Below are 18,266 nucleotides of genomic sequence, written 5' to 3' on the forward strand. Positions count from 1 at the left end.
TTGAGAACTGTAGATAATTATGTTTACTTTAAAGCATATATTGAGTCTAGTCAGAACCTGAAGAGTTTGTTGTACTGAGATTATGTACTTACTGCAAATACAGGGGAGGTCCAGACAGCAGGATGCTCGTGTAATACAGGACTCAGGCAATGAGACTGTCATGCTGCCATTTTTCAGATAAAATACAATTATTTAGCAGGAAATGAATGTGTAGTAAATTCAATCTAGCTTTATAATTGTCAATTTACATACTTAATCTCCATCTCTAAATGCTATAACCTACATTAAATGTTTTAGTGTTGACTTAACAACTGATCCTGTTGATAGATTGAATGTATTGTTCTTGTGTAGGAAATAACGATGTATTAGCAGCCACACAAATACTGAATTAATGTCCACATTGTTTTCCAAATAACCTTTTCCCTTAAGGGAAGATATAGACATTCTGCAAAGACACTCAAACGATAGTGAATTGCAAGCAGGACAAATGCAGGGCAAAGGAAAATAAGAATACATTTAATTTCAAATGTGAACTAACATCTCACTACTGTACATGTCTCATCTAATAATTATGGTTTTCCACTGTAATATTTATTTATTTAGTATCACAGCATGAAAACAGTTGAAAACATCATCACTACTCAGTTCAGGTAAAACACTGTTCCTTTTTATACTCAGTAATAATGCCATTTCAAAGCAAGCATTCACAAAATAATATGCTAAATAGAAATTAACAAACTCTCAAAATGTCTAATGAACCTTCAGCACATGTGCATACACCTGTTAGCACAATAATGCTATTGCTTATGTAACTCATTGCGCTCTGTTCCTGGACGTCTATCGCAGCCAGAGCATAACAGTGGATAATATAAATAACCCCCGCTGTTGACTTCTTGCCAATAAAGTGAAAAGAGCACACAAACAAATTGTTTCAAAAAGTCAATCCTTCTGTAGGCAGCAGATGGAAGAAGCAGCATCTGGGACAGGAGCGCTGTGCTTTGCGAGTGGTTTCTGATCATAACATTGCTGTTTTAGATAAAACTTTAGTTTCACTTGATTATTAGGATAACCATTAATTGCACACATTGTCCGGGAAATTTTGAAGACATCTTACAACAATTAAAAAGCAAGAATCTAACCGCATGGCACGCAAGCAAGCCAACCGGAAATTCCGCCCACATTGCAAAATACAGTGGACTTGCTGAGAATATTCATTTTGGACTTTACACTGACACCTAGCGGTGTGGATGCAGCATCATTCAAACACATTCGTTTTTAGTTATTGATGCTCTTGTAGAAATTCACTATTCACATTCAGCCATATTAATTGAATCCATCAATTAAAGTGTCCAATAACAGAACGGTTACTGAGATTAAGCGATAATATTTGGCTGGTCATGTGATCCTAATATCACAAAGCTTTTAGAAGGTTACCGATAGAGTCTTCATCTCTTGTGAGTGGTCATGATTTTGTACATGTTTCAAAATGTCTATTCACTTCAATAGGAGTCAAACTTCTTTTAATGAGGAAAAAATCACTGAGTGAACCTTTAAAATAGTTATTTTCCATTTAGATTGCTCATTTTGGTAGATTTTACATTGCTTCTTATGGAGACCGGAACCAGAAAACAGTCTGCATTCAGAATGGCCACGGCAGTCAGGGAAACTGTAGATAAACAGCTCATTAAACTTCTGAAATCATGAGATTAATTGTGATTCATTATTTTAATCTTTTGACACTGGATAGGGCCTTCAAATATTTTCTTGGAAAGTGGGTGCAAAATGTGCAAAAATTTGCATGTGTCATGCATTTTAAGTCTCAATTTCAATTTTCTGCATAGTTTTGCCTTATGCAAGATTTTTGACCACTTATCATTCTAATCGTTTACATATAATCTGGAGGATTTGTTATGTGACAAATTAAATCCACTGCAGCAATAGACCTTATTCATGGTAGCACCATAGTTGATTTTTATTTATTTTTTTAATCCCCTTTTTTCTCCCAATTTTGGAATGCCCAGTTCCCACTACTTACTAGGTCCTCGTGGTGGCGCGGTTACTCACCTCAATCCGGGTGGCGGAAGACAAGTCTCAGTTGCCTCTGCTTCTGAGACAGGCAATCCACGTATCTTATCACGTGGCTTGCTGTACATGACACTGCAGAGACTCACAGCATGTGGAGGCTCATGCTATTCTCCGCGATCAACGCACAACTTACCACGCGCCCCATTAAGAGCAAGAACCTAATTGTGACCACGAGGAGGTTACCCCATCTGACTCTACCCTCCCTAGCAACTGGGACAATTTAGTTGCTTAGGAGACCTGAATGGAGTCACTCAGGTCACCCCGGATTCTAACTCGCAACTCCAGGGGTGGTAGTCAGCATCAATACTCGCTGAGCTACCCAGGCCCCACCATCTTTGATTTTTATGGGAATGACAACGAGGCTGTGAAGGATAGACTTACATCTCTTCAATGGCATGAATGGTATAAAGCTGTAAAAAAAAAAAAAGCCCCTATTATCAAATCTGATTTTCCACAACTCATGTTGTCTGGAGTTTCTTGTCTACAGAATGTTCTTGGAATATATATATATATATATATTTCAATGTTTTGTCCACGGAACGATCCAAAAACACTCTAAACTGCAGTACTGCTCATTGAAGTGTCTGTACGTCTATCCCTCACAGCCTCGTTGTCATTCCCGTCACAAATGAAAGATGGCGCTGCTGTGAATAAGGTCTCTAAAGTCATTTTCATCTAGTAATAATAACAAATGGCTCTGATTGGTTCATCCTCAACAGCGATAAAAAAAAGGCAATGGGTATCACCGTCTACGGGCTCTTCAGCAGCACTGAGAAACTCTAATAGCCAATAATTGGAAGATATACAGTGAAGAGTAGAAATAGGGGACATTTTGTTTAGACTAATCATACCTGAACAATTAAATACGACGTCTAGACTACAAGCCCCGCCCGTTTGTAGTTCCCTGTTTGCTGCTGTTGTTGTTATTTTTTATTCAATGCATTTATGTTAAATTTAGAAACAGCACAGGGGGATATAAATACAGTAAAGAGCCAACCTAATACAACATCAAATAAATAAGTGAATAACTGATTAGAAACTATTCAAAAACGACAAAAAATAAAATAAAATAAAACACCTCCATATAATACACTTCAGTTCCCTGTTTCATGTTAATTTAATTTTTTTGGTCCAATGAGAAATGTCCCCTGTGACACGTGCTTGGATGCTTCAGCGACGCCCAATCATAATCGCGCTATATACCACGTGGTTTCATTCAACGTCTGTGAATGGAGCGAGGATTACAGTTGAGCATCTGGAACCTCAGTCTCAGTCAAACCCATTCAAAATGTAAAATATTGACTCGATGTGATGCTTCCTGACGATACGACCCTGGAATGGCTCTAGAGGAGGCTTTCCAGGTGGTTGGAGAATTCGGAAGGCACCAGAAGCGGATGGTGTCCATCCATATATTTCTACAGGTACATTATGTCACATGCAAATCCATAAACATTGCACTGGCATGTGCTTGTTTAAGTACATATCTTTATTTTCCCATTCCACAAGCCAGTAATCTATGCAAAACACGTATTTGTGTGTCAAAATCTCTGAATCCATGTTATGTTTGCATTGGTTTGTGGGTGCCTTGCTTTGATTCGACCTAAATTCAGTCAGTCTTTTAGATCAAGTAGAGGACTTTTGAATTATGTGATTGTTTATTTTGTCATCAAGTTTCAGTTTTCATTGTAAGCCTTTGGAATCAGGTTTTAAGACTATTTTAATTCAGAGTGTCTAGCCTAATTGATACCTCTGCCATTCCAGAGAGTTTGCATATTTGCACTGATTTTGCACTGATTTGAGATCAGTTTGGATGTTGCTCATTTTTGTGAGCAACTTGATACAGTATACCTGTGTCTTTTGCAGATTTACATGGCATGTCAGTCCATGCTGATCGTTTTAGTGAGTGCTGTTCCAGATTATCATGTAGAACCTGCTACAGGAGGAGCTGTTGATGAAATAACACAGTATCACATTCACAGAGGATGTGCTCGATTGTGAATGAGGTAAGAGAATGCCATCCATCCATCCCTTAAACTTACATATTCTCCCATACTGAAGCTTAAACTTACATATTCACTCATACTGAAGATACACTTAAATTTTGATACCTTTTTTTTATTATTCATTTTTTTATTAAATTTTTTATCCCATTTTCTCCCCAATTTGGAATGCCCAATTCCCACTACTTAGTAGGTCGTTGTGGTGGTGCGGTTACTCACCTCAATCTGGGTGGCAGAGGACAAGTCTCAGTTGCCTCCGCTTCTGAGATGTCAATCCGCACATTTTATCACGTGGCTCATTTTGCATGACACCGCGGACACTCACAGCATGTGGAGGCTCATGCTACTCTCCGCGATCCACGCGCAACTTACCACGTGCCCCATTGAGAGTGAGAACCACTAATCGCGACCACGAGGATGTTACCTGTTGTGACTGTACCCTCCTTAGCAACCGGGCCAATTTGGTTGCTTAGGAGACCTGGCTGGAGTCACTCAGCACGCCCTGGATTCGAACTCGTGACTCCAGGGGTGGTAGTCAGCGTCAGTACTCACTGAGCTACCCAGGCCCCATTCAATTTTGATACCCTAAAAAGAGAAGCATTCAAGCAAAGTGAGGTTGCACAATGTAAACATGTTTCAATAGAAGCCACCATAACAAGAGCTTGTTTTATTCATAGACTTATAACTGGGCATTCGTCATGCGATATGAAACTGAATTTTATAGATTAGTAAAGCACGGAAACCAATTCATCATCATCCTACCAGTCAGAAAAACCGGCTTCCTCCCCATCTTATCGGATAGCGGTCCAAAGAAGACATTTCCTTCCAGCACACCCGCAAAAAATAGGGATCCCGCCAAGTTCACCTTATAAGCTTGCTGTTTAACCAGGAACCACTGCAACCGAAGACCAGAAAGATAATCAAACGGTGAAGCTACAGATACAGTACATGCATATGCCGAATACAGTTCTTCCTGATCGCTCTCAGGTCTCTTTTTTGAGGTTTTGTTTGGGTATGGCACTGCTTTAGCCCCGAGTTATGAGGTGACTAGAGGTGGTAGGTCCATACAATGCAAGTGAATGGTGGTCAGACCTTTGTAGATCCAAAAATCACAAAAAGGATACATAGAATCCATACAATTTAAGTCCTTTTTTTACTCTAAATCTCCATTATCACTTTCTTCGCATGAGTTTGCATTAACGGTCTCCCACATTTGAATGCGTGTGTAATTTCTGCGCTCCCAAAGAGAATTGCAAAAATAAACATTGTTTTAAAAACAGCTTTCCGAATACGCTTCCATTGATTGAACAAACAGGAGTGGTGGTGGCATAGTGGACTAAAGCACTGAACTGGTAAGCAAAAGGTTGTTGGTTCAATCCCCACAGCCACCACCAAGGCACTTAACTCCAGGTTGCTCCATGGGGGATTGTCCCTGTAATAAGGGCAGTGTAAGTCGCTTTGGATAAAAGCATCTGCCAAATGCATAAATGTAAATGCAAACAAATAGTCCTGCCCCAAACTCATGCCATTGGTCAAATCAGTTTTGTTGTGCTTTACAGGTTGATCAAAACAAACGGGAATTTTCATAACAGATGAATGGCTTACTTATAGTGGTTTCTGCATGATAAGCTGGGATAGGAGGACATATTTTAACACCGAAAAAGTCACACCCTTTTGTTTATGTATTTATTTATGTTTTTTTATAAATGAGTGCATCCACCTGATTTGTAATTACAAGAACATTTTGGAAACTGAGTGTGTATATTTCCTTGATTATTCCAGGAATCTGCCAGAATCTCCACGCTGGCTGTATTCTCGGGGTCGTACGGAGCATGCTGAGGACATCCTGCAGGATTTTGCTGTGAGGAATGTGAAAGGCAGAGTTCCAGTTAAGCTCCGCTGTTCCGTTGGTGCCAGCGTCCTGGATGCACCCAGCCCGGGGGTTTTACAGATGGTCACACATCCCATACTGCGCTGGAGGACTGTGGTGCTCATGTATGTCTGGTGAGTATGTTAACAATGCCATTCAGTATTTTAAGAGTACGTAATTAGTATTATAATTGCTCATACTTGGGGTTAGGGATTTGACGAAAGCCCTAATCCTAAAGTATTAAATTCATATATCAATGTATTACTTTAGATGCAGAAAAATCCCATGCTATTGGAAAAAATTCCTTATACCATTGATTTTCTTCACAAAATGTGAAAATATAGTTCATAATTTCTTAAAATCTTTATGCATGTTTATTTACATTGCTGTGTATGTATTTATTGCAGGTATTCCTGTAGCTTTGTTTATTACGACTTGACCCTCAATGCCAGTGAGGACAAAGGTAATTGTTACCTTAGTGTTGCCATGTATGGCCTGGTGGAACTTCCTGCGTACCCTCTCTACATGTACTTCATTAACAAACAGTGGTAAATACATTCACCCGAATACATCACACTTCTGGAATGTCAGCCTGTCTTGTATTGTTTGTTATGCAGCTCTGATTGTTATCCACAATTTAGTTTTTCAGGGCAGGGAGGTGGAAGTCAATGGCCAATTTTCTTGCCTTTTCAGTCTTGTCCTGCTGCTTACAATGGTTGTACCTGTATCAGGTGATCATTTTTCCAAATAAGTTTTCATTTGAATCAAATTCACCATTTTGCCACAGGGTATTTCTGTCAGCATAGTTTAGCATTTCTCACATCATCAATATAAAAATAAATAAAAAGGGAATGAGTAAACTATACTAACTACGTTTCCATCCAAGGAGTTTTTGCGGAAAATGTTTCGGCGCATCAAAATAAAGCTGATGGAAACGCAAATTATCGCTAAAATTTCAAAGTGTCAACATAATATCTTTCCGTTTAACTCTAACGCATAAACTCTATGTCGATACATCAGATGTTGCGAAAAACTGGTTTGAAAACCCTTTTTGTCGAGAAAATTGGCATTAACGCAAAAATGTAGTGTCAAATGACAGAATTTACCCCAATCGATAGCCTGTGTTAATCATGACGACGGTATTCATCCTTGAAAGCCAATTTATTGTACGTGATTATGGATTGATCTTAACGGCATATAGATCCGATGCTGCAAACATGACGCTTCCAGGAGTGCCAACACAAATATGTCGTATAATGCACATCAACAAGTGCACGGAGAACAAATTAATGGCCACTGTTTGCGATTTAATTTAATCGCGGTAGACATCCGTTTATTTATTAAAGTTGCTTTTCCACACCTTTCAAAATAATAGACGGCAGTCATGCAATTAGCCCACAATAAAAAAAATAAAATAAAATAAAACATATTTATGTGCACAAAGGTTTTAAATTAAAAATAAATGTATAATACTTGGAGAAAAACATCAGTGTGCTTTTATGGAACACTAACATTCTATTAAAGCCCAATTCTATAAATTATTGTTTAGCTCACTTTTGAAAAAATGCTGGCAAAATTCCCTGTATTAAATGAAATCAAATTAATTAGCCTACCAAATGAATAAAGCATTAAATACAATTATTAATTACCAAATGAAAAAAATTATATTTTTAGACCTATATTTATATATATATGCCTTTTCTTTACACAAATTTATATTAGCCATACCCTGTTCTGTAGATGAAAAAAGTCGGCTGAATGACATTCTCAGAATGTTCTACACTTTTTTTTTTCAAGAATATAAACTATCAGAACTATTTGTCCAATGCCGAGTTCACTTTCAGAAAACGAGCTTTTGAACATTTTATATTTTAAATCTAACCCTCTTTACCTCGGACCGCATTTGCTGAGCTTCTTCAGAATTATGATGCTAAAATTTATTTTAGATGACAATCAAGTTCAGTTGGTCGTTAAAAGTTGCGTGACATAATGCAGTTGTGATGGCTAAGCTTTAGATTAGATGATTGTTCAAAATAGCCTATTGAATATCAGGAACGTATCATATGTAAACCCTGATATTACACTGCATCAATTTGTCTTTAATGGTTGTGCACACAGCATATACACATCAATGGATGATCCTTATACTAAGACGAAAGTTTCCCCCACTACTTGGTGCAGGTTGCCAGCTTGAACAAGGCCATGACGATTCGCTTTCGGGTTGGAACCGGTGGCAACCTGCGACTGGCGCAACATCAGGACCAATATTATACTTTCGATTGCAATTCCTCCTCTTCTGATTGCTTTTATTTGTGAAATTAAAATGACAGTAAGCTGGCTAATTTCAATGAATCGTCTCAATTCTCTCCCCATTTTACCAAAACTTCAGAGGAAAAAACATTAGGGACATCTGGGAGGCGAAAGGTACACAATTAGCGATAAACACACATTTCTGTATGGAAACGGCTTAAGGGCAGACTTCTTTTGTTTTAAACCAAAACTTAAGCGACAAAGTGTTTTTTTTTAGGCATGACGTCATCACGCACACCATTTTTATCGATAAAAGGCCATTTGAATGGAAACAGGCAGAAGACGGCAAATTTCGCACATTTTTATTTTTTACGCATTTTCACTTTGTCGATAACAAAATAGCGCGAAAAGTGGATGGAAACTAGATGTAAACTGCTTTTAATTTAGTGTTCTCCTAAACTTGTGTTGTTGTTCTGTTAACACAGAATGTAGATATTACATAACCTTAAGACATGCTGAAACTTGTGTAGAGCACAGTGAATGCCTGCAGTCATTACCCTGTCCCAAAAAGTATGGTGCAACAAATCTTCAAACAGTCTCAAAATGTTTTTGGACACTTAAGCCACACACTTATTAACATATGAAAGGCAATGCAATAGATGAACATAAACCAGTTGCCATTTATTTTAAAAGAAGACACAAGCAAAGTGTTTCAGAAAATAATTTTGTGTAAGGGATCATCTACATTTAGCCGGTCATTATAAACCCTGACAGTGATGTCAGGTGGTCTTGTATCATCTTGAAGGGGTGTATTTTGCGATTAAGACCGGCTGACTGTATATTGTCCCGTTTATTACACAGCTACTTGCCAAATTAATAATTGTATGGGCATAAAATAAAGATTTTAGTTGAAATTACGTTATTATGTGAGAAGTAAGAGACATCGGATTCTCCAGGAACAGCTTAATTCCACTGGTTTATGTAGTTCTGTAAGGCGTGAAATTGCGAAAATGGCCGTCTGACCGCTCATTATTCCGATTATTACAAGACTACTTGCAAATAAATAAATAAATGGACATGAAATATTAATTTGACTTGAAATTATTTTATTAGCTTACTGAGTGAGACTAAAAGTCTGAAAAATGACTCGCAATACCCGGATGACAGGAGAAATATTATTTCATCACCTAGATGTGCAGTCATTATTCAGAAATATTGGACTGCTGGAATCGGAGACTTAAAAACAGTTTCCCAAGGAACGAAAACCGAAATCAATTTTTTTTTTTTTGCAGAACGTAACCGAAAATGGGAACAAAGTCCCTTTCAATGTTCCGGAGTGAAACATTATTTATAAATTGTGTTCCGATAATTTTTTCATGAAACCATAGACAAAAGAGTTAAATTCTCGGAATTACACCACTTCCGTTTGCCAAAAAAAAAAATGTATATTATATTTAATATTAAGAATACATTTATTGAAATGTATCTATTTATTTATATAGGCTAGTGTACTAAGCTTATGATTTCTGTCCTGAATATTCCCCCACATTGGAATAAATGTAATCGCTTTATTTTTATGCTTATTTTGGGTGAGGCAAGTCTCTTATTTTGAGCATGTTTTTCCAAAGCAGTTGCCTTGTTTCTCTTGCAAAATCTGGAAACATTGCGACTGGTATATCACCGACCCTTAGCATTTTAAAAAGAATGTTATTTGCCATTCTTTTATTTAGTTTTAACGGGTTACCATTTGGAAAACTGGCTGCAGAATGTTGGAACTGGAACAAAAAAAATACTGTTTCTGCTCAGAAAGTTTCAGAAATGTCATTTTTAGTCCCTGGCTGGCATATCAGAATCATGTATTCCAGACAGCTGAGTAATAACAAGTTTAAAAGGGATAATTTGCATTATTGGGTGAACTATCTTATCATTTACACACCCTCATGCCATCCCAGTTGTGTATGACTTTCTTTCTTCAGCAGAACACAAAGATTTTTAAAAGAATATTTTAGCTCTGTAGGCCATCATAATGCAAGTGAATGGTGACCAGAACATTGAAGGACCAAAAGGGACATAAAGGCAGCATAAAAGTAATCCATAAGACTCCAGTGGCTACGTCCATATCTTCTGAAGTGATATGATAAATGTGGGTGAAAAACAGATCGATGTTTAAGTCTTTTCTTACTAAAAATGTACACTTTCACATTCACCCACCTACTGGTTGGAGCTGGTCAAAGGTGGAGATTGATAGTAAAAAAGGACTTAAATATTGATCGGTTTCTCACCCACATGTATCATATCGCTTCAGAAGATATGGTTTTAACCACCAGAGACATATGGATTACTTTTATGCTGCCCTTTTACTTTTTATGTCCTTTTGGACCTTCTGAGTTCTAGTCACCATTCACTTGCATTGTGTGGACCTACAGAGCTGAGATATTCTTCTAAAAATCTTTGTTCTGCTGAATAAATAAAGTCATACACATCTGGGATGACATGAGGGTGAGTAAATGATGAGAGATTTTTAATTTTTGGTGAACTATCCATTTAAATTATGAGACATTAAATATACAGTTCAAATTAAAAACAAAAAGTATTTGAATTAGATTTTAGTTGCCAAACATAATGCTTCATGTCAATAGTTAACGTGATGAACTACTATACACCACTAACAACTTGAAGGGAACTGGCTTCATACAACCACAAAAATTAGCTTATGATCAGTTGGAAATTTGAAGTGTAGCTTAGTGTCCAAACACATTTTCAGGCCACAGTATATGATTTTTTTCAAAGTATATTTAATACATTTATTATTAGCTTGCCCTAAGTGGAGTGTTTGTTTTCTCCACGTTCCCTATTAAGTGCCACGTCACTGGCTCTAATAGGAAAACTGTTGGTCAGTGCTGCATTTAATATTGTATATGCAGTGTTGGGTGGGGTTACTTTTGAAATGTATTCCACTTCAGATTACAGAATACATGTTTAATGTAATTTTTAACATATTCCGTTAGATTACTCAAGGTCAGTAACATATTCTAAATACTTTGGATTACTTCTTCAGCACTGGTAGATTTTTTTCTCTTGTTTTGACTATAAAAATTCTGCCAGTACAGTAAGACAAAATACACGTTAAAAATACATTCTCTGAAAAACCTAAATATCTTATGCAGTGTTGTTTCTAAAACAAGATAAATCAAATTGATCTTGTTTTAAAGTTTTTTAGATATTCTTACAGGAAAATGATACGAAAATTATCATCAAGAATACGATTTTTATCGTATGCAAGATAGCATTTTAGCTTAGCGTAAAGCTGACAATTTACACAAGGTTTATTTCTGTTTCTTCTGCTCCAAACTTACTTCAAACTTACTTCTCTGTCTGCTTGTATGAATGAAACACATCATAAGAAAGTGTTTCACCGCTGTTCAAATGCACTTTTGATCGAATTATTTATATGTATAAATGTTTTCCATCTGAAAGGACTACATATTAAATTAAACAAATGACAATAAAATGCAAAGTAATCTCTTTAGTAATCAAAATACTTTTTGAATGTAACTAATTACCAACAATTTAAATTGTAACTGTAGTGGAATACAGTTACTTATATTTTGTATTTTAAATACGTAATCCCATTACATGTATTCCATTACACCTCAACCCTGTTTATATGTGTATACTTCAGAGCCCTACCCAACCATTATAAGGCACTATCACACAGCACTGTAGCTGTCTGCTTAATTTTAAATTCCTTTTGAAGTTTGGCTCATTTTATTTAGAAGAATTTTTCATAGTTTATTAACTGTGTTTCATAGCATAATTAGATTGTGCTTGAGCAAATGGTCCCCTCTAGTGTAAACTGCACTGTAATCAAAATAATTTGTTGGATTAAATATATGCATTTGTTGGATTGATTCATATGAAAGTTGTTTGTTAGAAATGCAGGCCTGAGTGTGTGTTCCATGTCTTGTAGAGTAGGAGGGATTCTGGCTCCATTTGTGCCCAGTTTGGTGAGTATTAGCATTTCACAAATACCTGTTCTCCAATTTTCTCAAAAAGCGTACCTTTATTGTGTGTCACTTTCATTTAAGTGCCTTTTGTTTATTCTGTTCATTTGCTCTTTAATATGGATATGGATATTTGTTATTGTCCAAAAATCATTGCACACCTCCATGCCATTTATGGTGTTTTTTTGTTTTGTTTTGTTTTGTTTTGTTTTGTTTTTTAAGTGGGATTTCTGCAGGCTGCTTGGTTCTCCTCTTACTGGAAACACTTAATAAACCTGCTGCTGAAACACTTGAACATTCCAGCCCCACCTACCAGTGGATCTTAGAGTCGCAGATGAACGCTCATTGCATTTCTTGTAAATATAACTTTGAGGATTACCATTAGATCTTTTCTAATTGAATTTGATTGCTGTGTTTTATATCAGGTCCACCTTTTAGAGGAGAAGCATTTATCTGACCACAAAGGAGCTGATGGTGATTGAGACATAACCATTGAAGACATTTTGTAACAGGCATTCCAGTTTACTGATATTTTTGACCACAAATGACCAGTATCAGAATATTGTGCCATACACAGACTCTCTTATGGACCTATGGTGCCTTCCAGAAGAAATGCACTTAAATGAATGAATGAATGAATGTATGTATGTTGCATTTGTATAGCACTTTTCTGATACTACACTCAAAGCACTTTACACTGTGACCAGGGGACTCTCCTCAACCACCACCAGCGTACAGCATCCACCTGGATGATGTGACGGCAACCATAGTGCACCAGTACCCTCACCACACACCAGCTGTTGGTGGAGAGGAGAGAGTGGACTGATTCAGACAATTAATGGATGGGGATTATGATCAATGCAAGAGGAGCAATGTTGTCAAAAATATTTATAGATACAGGAAACGCAACCATACTGTATATAACCACTTCTCTCACAGCTCTGTTAATTGAATGTTTACTGCCTTGTGTGTCTTGCTCAGTTGTTTGAATCTGTTGTATTTATTTATTTATTTATTTGAATTGTGACACAACACGACGCATTTACCAGCATATGTTTGTTAGCATTCAGTCAATAGTCAATTATAGGTGTTAGTGATGGGATTTTGTTAGAGCTAAAGATAATTTGAAGGTGTTTTAAGAGGCCAATACTTTATCCAAAGGGAGAACTGAAGCGTACAAGTGTATATTTCTTTATATTCCTCAATATACTCCGAAATTAACGGAAGCGCTTTTAAATGAACAAATCCCCCAAATATTGTTGTATTTAAACATTTCCTGTCTGTGGCCAGTAGATGGCGCCGTGTGGAAAGTCACCACCCTGAACTCAGGGCACCTTTGAGCCGTTCATTGCATTCATGGTGATGTCAGCATTGACGCAGTTGAACCGTGCTCAGGTAAACCACAGGATTTGGGAGCTGGAAGCTTCAGAGAAACCGACACACAACTTGCAACCGCAAACCTGTTTTATTTTGTTTCCGTCTCTCTTCCCTTGCTGTAATCGCAGCCTGTGGCGCTGCATTGAGCTGACGGAACAGGTCGAGAGAGAGCAGGCAGTAACTGTAATAACAGTTTTTATTCTTAAACGCTTATGTTTTCCTGCAAGGCCTGGCGGGCGTTATATCACCCTGCACAGGGAGATAAACAGCAGGTAGAGAAGGTGTAGTCTCGTGTCTGCATCATCTGTGACTAGACCCTGTGTTCAACTTAAAACAAAAACAAGTGTGTCTGTTATTATGTCTGTCTCTGACATTAACATAATTCTATGTTTTGCATTCCGCTAAGGACATAGGTCACCACTTGTTGCACTCAGTAATATATTCCTCATTAAAAAGGCTTACAATAAAGACTGACACCTAGTGGTATGGATACAGCATCAATCAAACGCAGTAGTTTTCAGTTACCGATGCCATTGTAGAAATTCACTTGTACAGTGAGTCATGATTGCTTAAATACATGAGTGAAAGTGTCCAATAACAGGGCACTTACTGAGGTTAAGAGAGTTGTGTTTGGCTGGTCATGTGATTCTAACATGGCAGCCCCCATGAGGGGACCCTCTCTATGTAGAATAAAGCAGCTTTTATAAGGTCACTGAAATTATTCTTCATCTCATGTTGTCATGATTTTACATATGTTTAAAAAGTACTATTAATTTCTCTAGGGGTACAATTTTTAATGAAAAATAAATTACTAGGTTAGTTTTGTTTTGTTTTTGTTTTTTACACTAAAATTCTCACTTTTTCAAAAGTATTGCCACAAGATGTGTGTAAACATGATTTCAGTGTGATAAAATCACTTACTAATCTTTTCTGTGTAAAGTTATAGTAAATTTTACAACTTCATAACCATGATGATGTAAAGGCAACAAAGCTTCACATCTCTGTGTTTAAACCTTCCAAAGATTTGCCACATTCACTTTCAATGTCCCCATTCACATTTTTTTTTTTTTTAAGAAAAGGAGGGACGAGTCGAAATTATTCTTTTGCGGTTATCAACATTATGCCACAAAATCCTGTCGATTGAGCTTAACTTGTATTGAACCCGGAACATTCCTTTAAGGTTTTTTTAGGCCTTATATACACACACACACACACACACACACACACACTGGCGGCCAAAAGTTTTGAATAATGTACAGATGTTGCTGTTTCAGAAGGTAATTGGTACTTTAATTCACCAAAGTGGCATTCAACTGATCACAAAGTATAGTCAGGACATAACTGATGTAAAAAAAGCATTTACATGTATGCATTTGGCAGATGCTTTTATCCAAAGCAACTTACAGTGCTCTTATTATAGGGACAATCCCCCTGTAGTTAAGTGCCTTGCTCAAAGGCACAATGGTGGTGGCTGTAGGGATTGAACCAACAACCGGCTGCTTACCAGTTCAGTGCTTTAGTCCACTACACCACCACCACTCCTAAAAGCACCATCACTATTTGAAAAAAGTTATTTTTGATCAAATCTAGACAGGCCCCATTTCCAGCAGCCATCACTCCAACACCTTATCCTTGAGTGATCATGCTAAATTGCTAATTTGGTACTAGAAAATCACTTTCCATTATATCAAACACAACTGAAAGCTATTTGGTTGGTTAAATGAAGCTTAACATTGTCTTTGTTTTTGATTTGCCACAGTTTGCAATAGACTGGCATGTCTTAACATCAATATTAGGTAAAAAAAAAAATGCCAAAAAAAAAGAAACAGTTTTCTCAAGAAAATCATCTGTCAATCATTGTTTTGAGGAATGAAAGCTATACAATGCTTGAAATTGCCAAAAAAACTGAAGATTTCATACAAAGGTGTACACTACAGTCTTCAAAGACAAAGGACAACTGGCTCTAACAAGGACAGAAAGAGATGCGGAAGGCCAGATGTACAACTAAACAAGAGGATAAGTACATCAGAGTCTCTAGTTTGAGAAATAAACGTCTCACATGTCATCAGCTGACAACTTCATTGAATTCTACCCGCTCACCACCAGTTTCATGTACAACAGTAAAGAGAAGACTGGGGTGCAGGCCTTATGGAATGCCCTGACTATACATTGTGGTCAGTTGAATGCCACTTTGGTGAATAAAACTACCAGTTTCTTTCCATAAGAGCAAAATCTGTACATTATTCCAAACGTTTGGCCGCTAGTGTATATATGAAATAAAATTTTACCATTTGCTTTCTTATACATTGTTTTCATGGACGTATAAATGCCTTCCAAATCTCTCATTAAAATCCACCTTTTTTTTCTTTGTATGACATTACCAAGCTCTTTTATTTTTCAACAATTTTGCACAATTTATAAACAAATGACTTAAAAAAAGAAAAGAAAAAAACTACTATCCTTTTTTCCTTTTATCAGTGTTTGGAAAGATAATGCTTATTTGCTCTACGTTTCAATTGGATGAGCATTAAGAATTCCTATGGATGAGTAAACCGAATGCAGTTTCCAGAAAGATTGAGTTCCCATGAATTATCATGAACATATAAACATCTCTGGCATCTTAATCTTGAATGGAAGCCTATAGGCCTGGGGGGATGTCATTTTCCTGCTTTCAGTACCTAAACATATGTGGAAAGTACAAAAATTGACACACACCTGGTATAGAAAAAGTACCTTAGGTTCAATATCAGGTCAGTATCATTGTCTGTGTTAACAAGTGGGTGTGGGAAGTGAGAGTTAGAGAGAGGTGAGCCATCAACACAGGTATGAAGTCTGAGGAGGAAGCCAGATTTGTGGAAAATCCGAACAATATGACCTAAGACTGAACCTGCTAGAATATTGCTGTAGGCCATACTGTACTGGTTGTGTCTGTATAAATAAGCAAATGAACATCTGAGAAAAAAAAGAAAAAAGCTTCAGAATAAAAAGTGAAAATAAGAATTAACATACGGTACTGTTTACTGGTCTGAACTCTTAAACTCAGAGGAAAACTGATACTGTTGTTCTTTCTTTTTTGTTTTTTTTTTTGCTCAGGTCTCATGGTCCCTTTAATTTAAATATTCCGGGTTCAATACAAGTTAAGCTCAATCGAAAACATTTGTGGCCTAATATTGATTACCAAAACATTTATAATTTTGACTCTTTTCTTTAAAAAAATTAAAAAATAAATGAAGGTAAAGTGAGGCACTTACAATTGAAGTGTATTGGGGCAATTTGTTTAAAGTTTAAAGGCAGAAATGTGAAGCTTATCATTTTATAAACATTATCAAATGTAATTCTTCTGTTAAACCGTGTATTATTTGAGCTCTAAAGTTGTTTAAATTGATGCTTTTGTGGGTGTTTTAGGGTTAATAGTGTTACGTCATCTTTGCAACAAAGTTGTAAAGTTGGATACAACTTTACACAGAAAAAGTTATCAAGTGATTTTATCACACTACAGTCAAGTATGCATGCATATTGTTTACGTCTTATGGCTATACTTTTGAAACAATGAGCACTTTAACGTTTACGGATTGTCCCCATTTACTTCTATTGTAAGTGCCTCACTGTAAACCAGATTTTTGCTGTTTTCAAAGAAAAGGAGAGACAAGTCAAAATAAATTTTTGTGATAATCAACATTAGGCCACAAATGCTGTCAGTTGAGCATAACTTGTATTGAACCCGGGATATTCCTTTAAAGACTTGCCCAACAGGACTGCTCCATGCTGCCAGCAGCCATGCTGAAATGTGAAGATGGTGAGTAGTAGTTTTGTATTCCGTATAAAGCAAGGTTTCTCAGCCAGCCATTTATGAGATTGTGATAGAAATGCCAAATTGAATTAAGGAAGATTTAGTGGGGTAGTTGATTCATTGCATATCCATGGACTTTTTTATTTTATTTTATTTTATTTTTATTTTTATTTTTTTTTAAATCAACTTCAAGATTTGAGGTCAAAATGTATATGAATGTTTAAGACAAAGGTTGAGTTCGGAATGCATTCTACCCATACTACTCTTACTACTTCAGCCATATCTGTCTATGATAGAAAGAGTAGAGTAGTGTGGTAGCATGCCATTCCGAACTCTGCCAAACTGTATATCGTTGGTCCTGTAATTGGTCACCATTCACTGTAAACCCTTATAAGTTACCAGAACTCAAAAAATTGAGGTAATCAGTAACATACAATGTTTTAAATTAATAAATAAAGTCAGTAGAACATTCCGATTTTTATTTTGGACTACACATGCATGTTAAATACTCTTAACTTTAAATATTGAGTAAGCTAACTCAAATCTAACTTAACTTTGAATGTAATTCTTTGGCTGAACTGGATTCAGTCATGGACATCGGTTCCACATGTTTGAAATGAGTTTTCTTAAACTAAAATGACCATGTAATCTCAAGTTAAATAAATCAAGTAGAGGTAAACCCAACTAAATTACACATGTTAAATTAACTTAAATTAATCTCTTTCTGTTATACACTAGCAAAAGTTAATGCTAGCATCCTAATTGAAAATACTACTTTGATTAGCATAGCAATTGCTTAATGATTAAATCAATATAAAGAATTCTTAATTTGTACCTGTCCTCAACCTAAACTCAAGCTTCACTATTCACCATAATGGTAACCCCCAAAA

The 18,266-nt window shown here is 36.5% G+C and overlaps 1 protein-coding gene across 3 annotated transcripts; it reads left to right on the top strand.

Annotated features, from left to right (window-relative positions):
- The first annotated feature begins 3,329 nt into the window (after nt 1-3,329).
- LOC127411178 (solute carrier family 22 member 15-like) lies at nt 3,330-14,240 on the top strand. Of its 3 annotated transcripts, none has more exons than XM_051646557.1 (8): nt 3,330-3,506; nt 3,949-4,088; nt 5,868-6,089; nt 6,363-6,503; nt 6,597-6,686; nt 12,181-12,212; nt 12,432-12,540; nt 12,632-14,240. In XM_051646557.1, the coding sequence occupies exons 2-7, from the start codon at nt 4,084-4,086 to the stop codon at nt 12,533-12,535; spliced, it is 594 nt and encodes a 197-aa protein (XP_051502517.1). In that variant the 5' UTR covers nt 3,330-3,506; nt 3,949-4,083; the 3' UTR covers nt 12,536-12,540; nt 12,632-14,240. The 3 variants fall into 3 exon arrangements, with proteins under 3 accessions (XP_051502517.1, XP_051502516.1, XP_051502518.1); XM_051646556.1 differs by having other exon boundaries at nt 6,605-6,686; XM_051646558.1 differs by lacking the exon at nt 6,597-6,686.
- Nucleotides 14,241-18,266: the final 4,026 nt, after the last annotated feature.

This window comes from Myxocyprinus asiaticus, chromosome 20 (assembly GCF_019703515.2).
Source record: "Myxocyprinus asiaticus isolate MX2 ecotype Aquarium Trade chromosome 20, UBuf_Myxa_2, whole genome shotgun sequence".
Classification (NCBI taxonomy): domain Eukaryota; kingdom Metazoa; phylum Chordata; class Actinopteri; order Cypriniformes; family Catostomidae; genus Myxocyprinus; species Myxocyprinus asiaticus.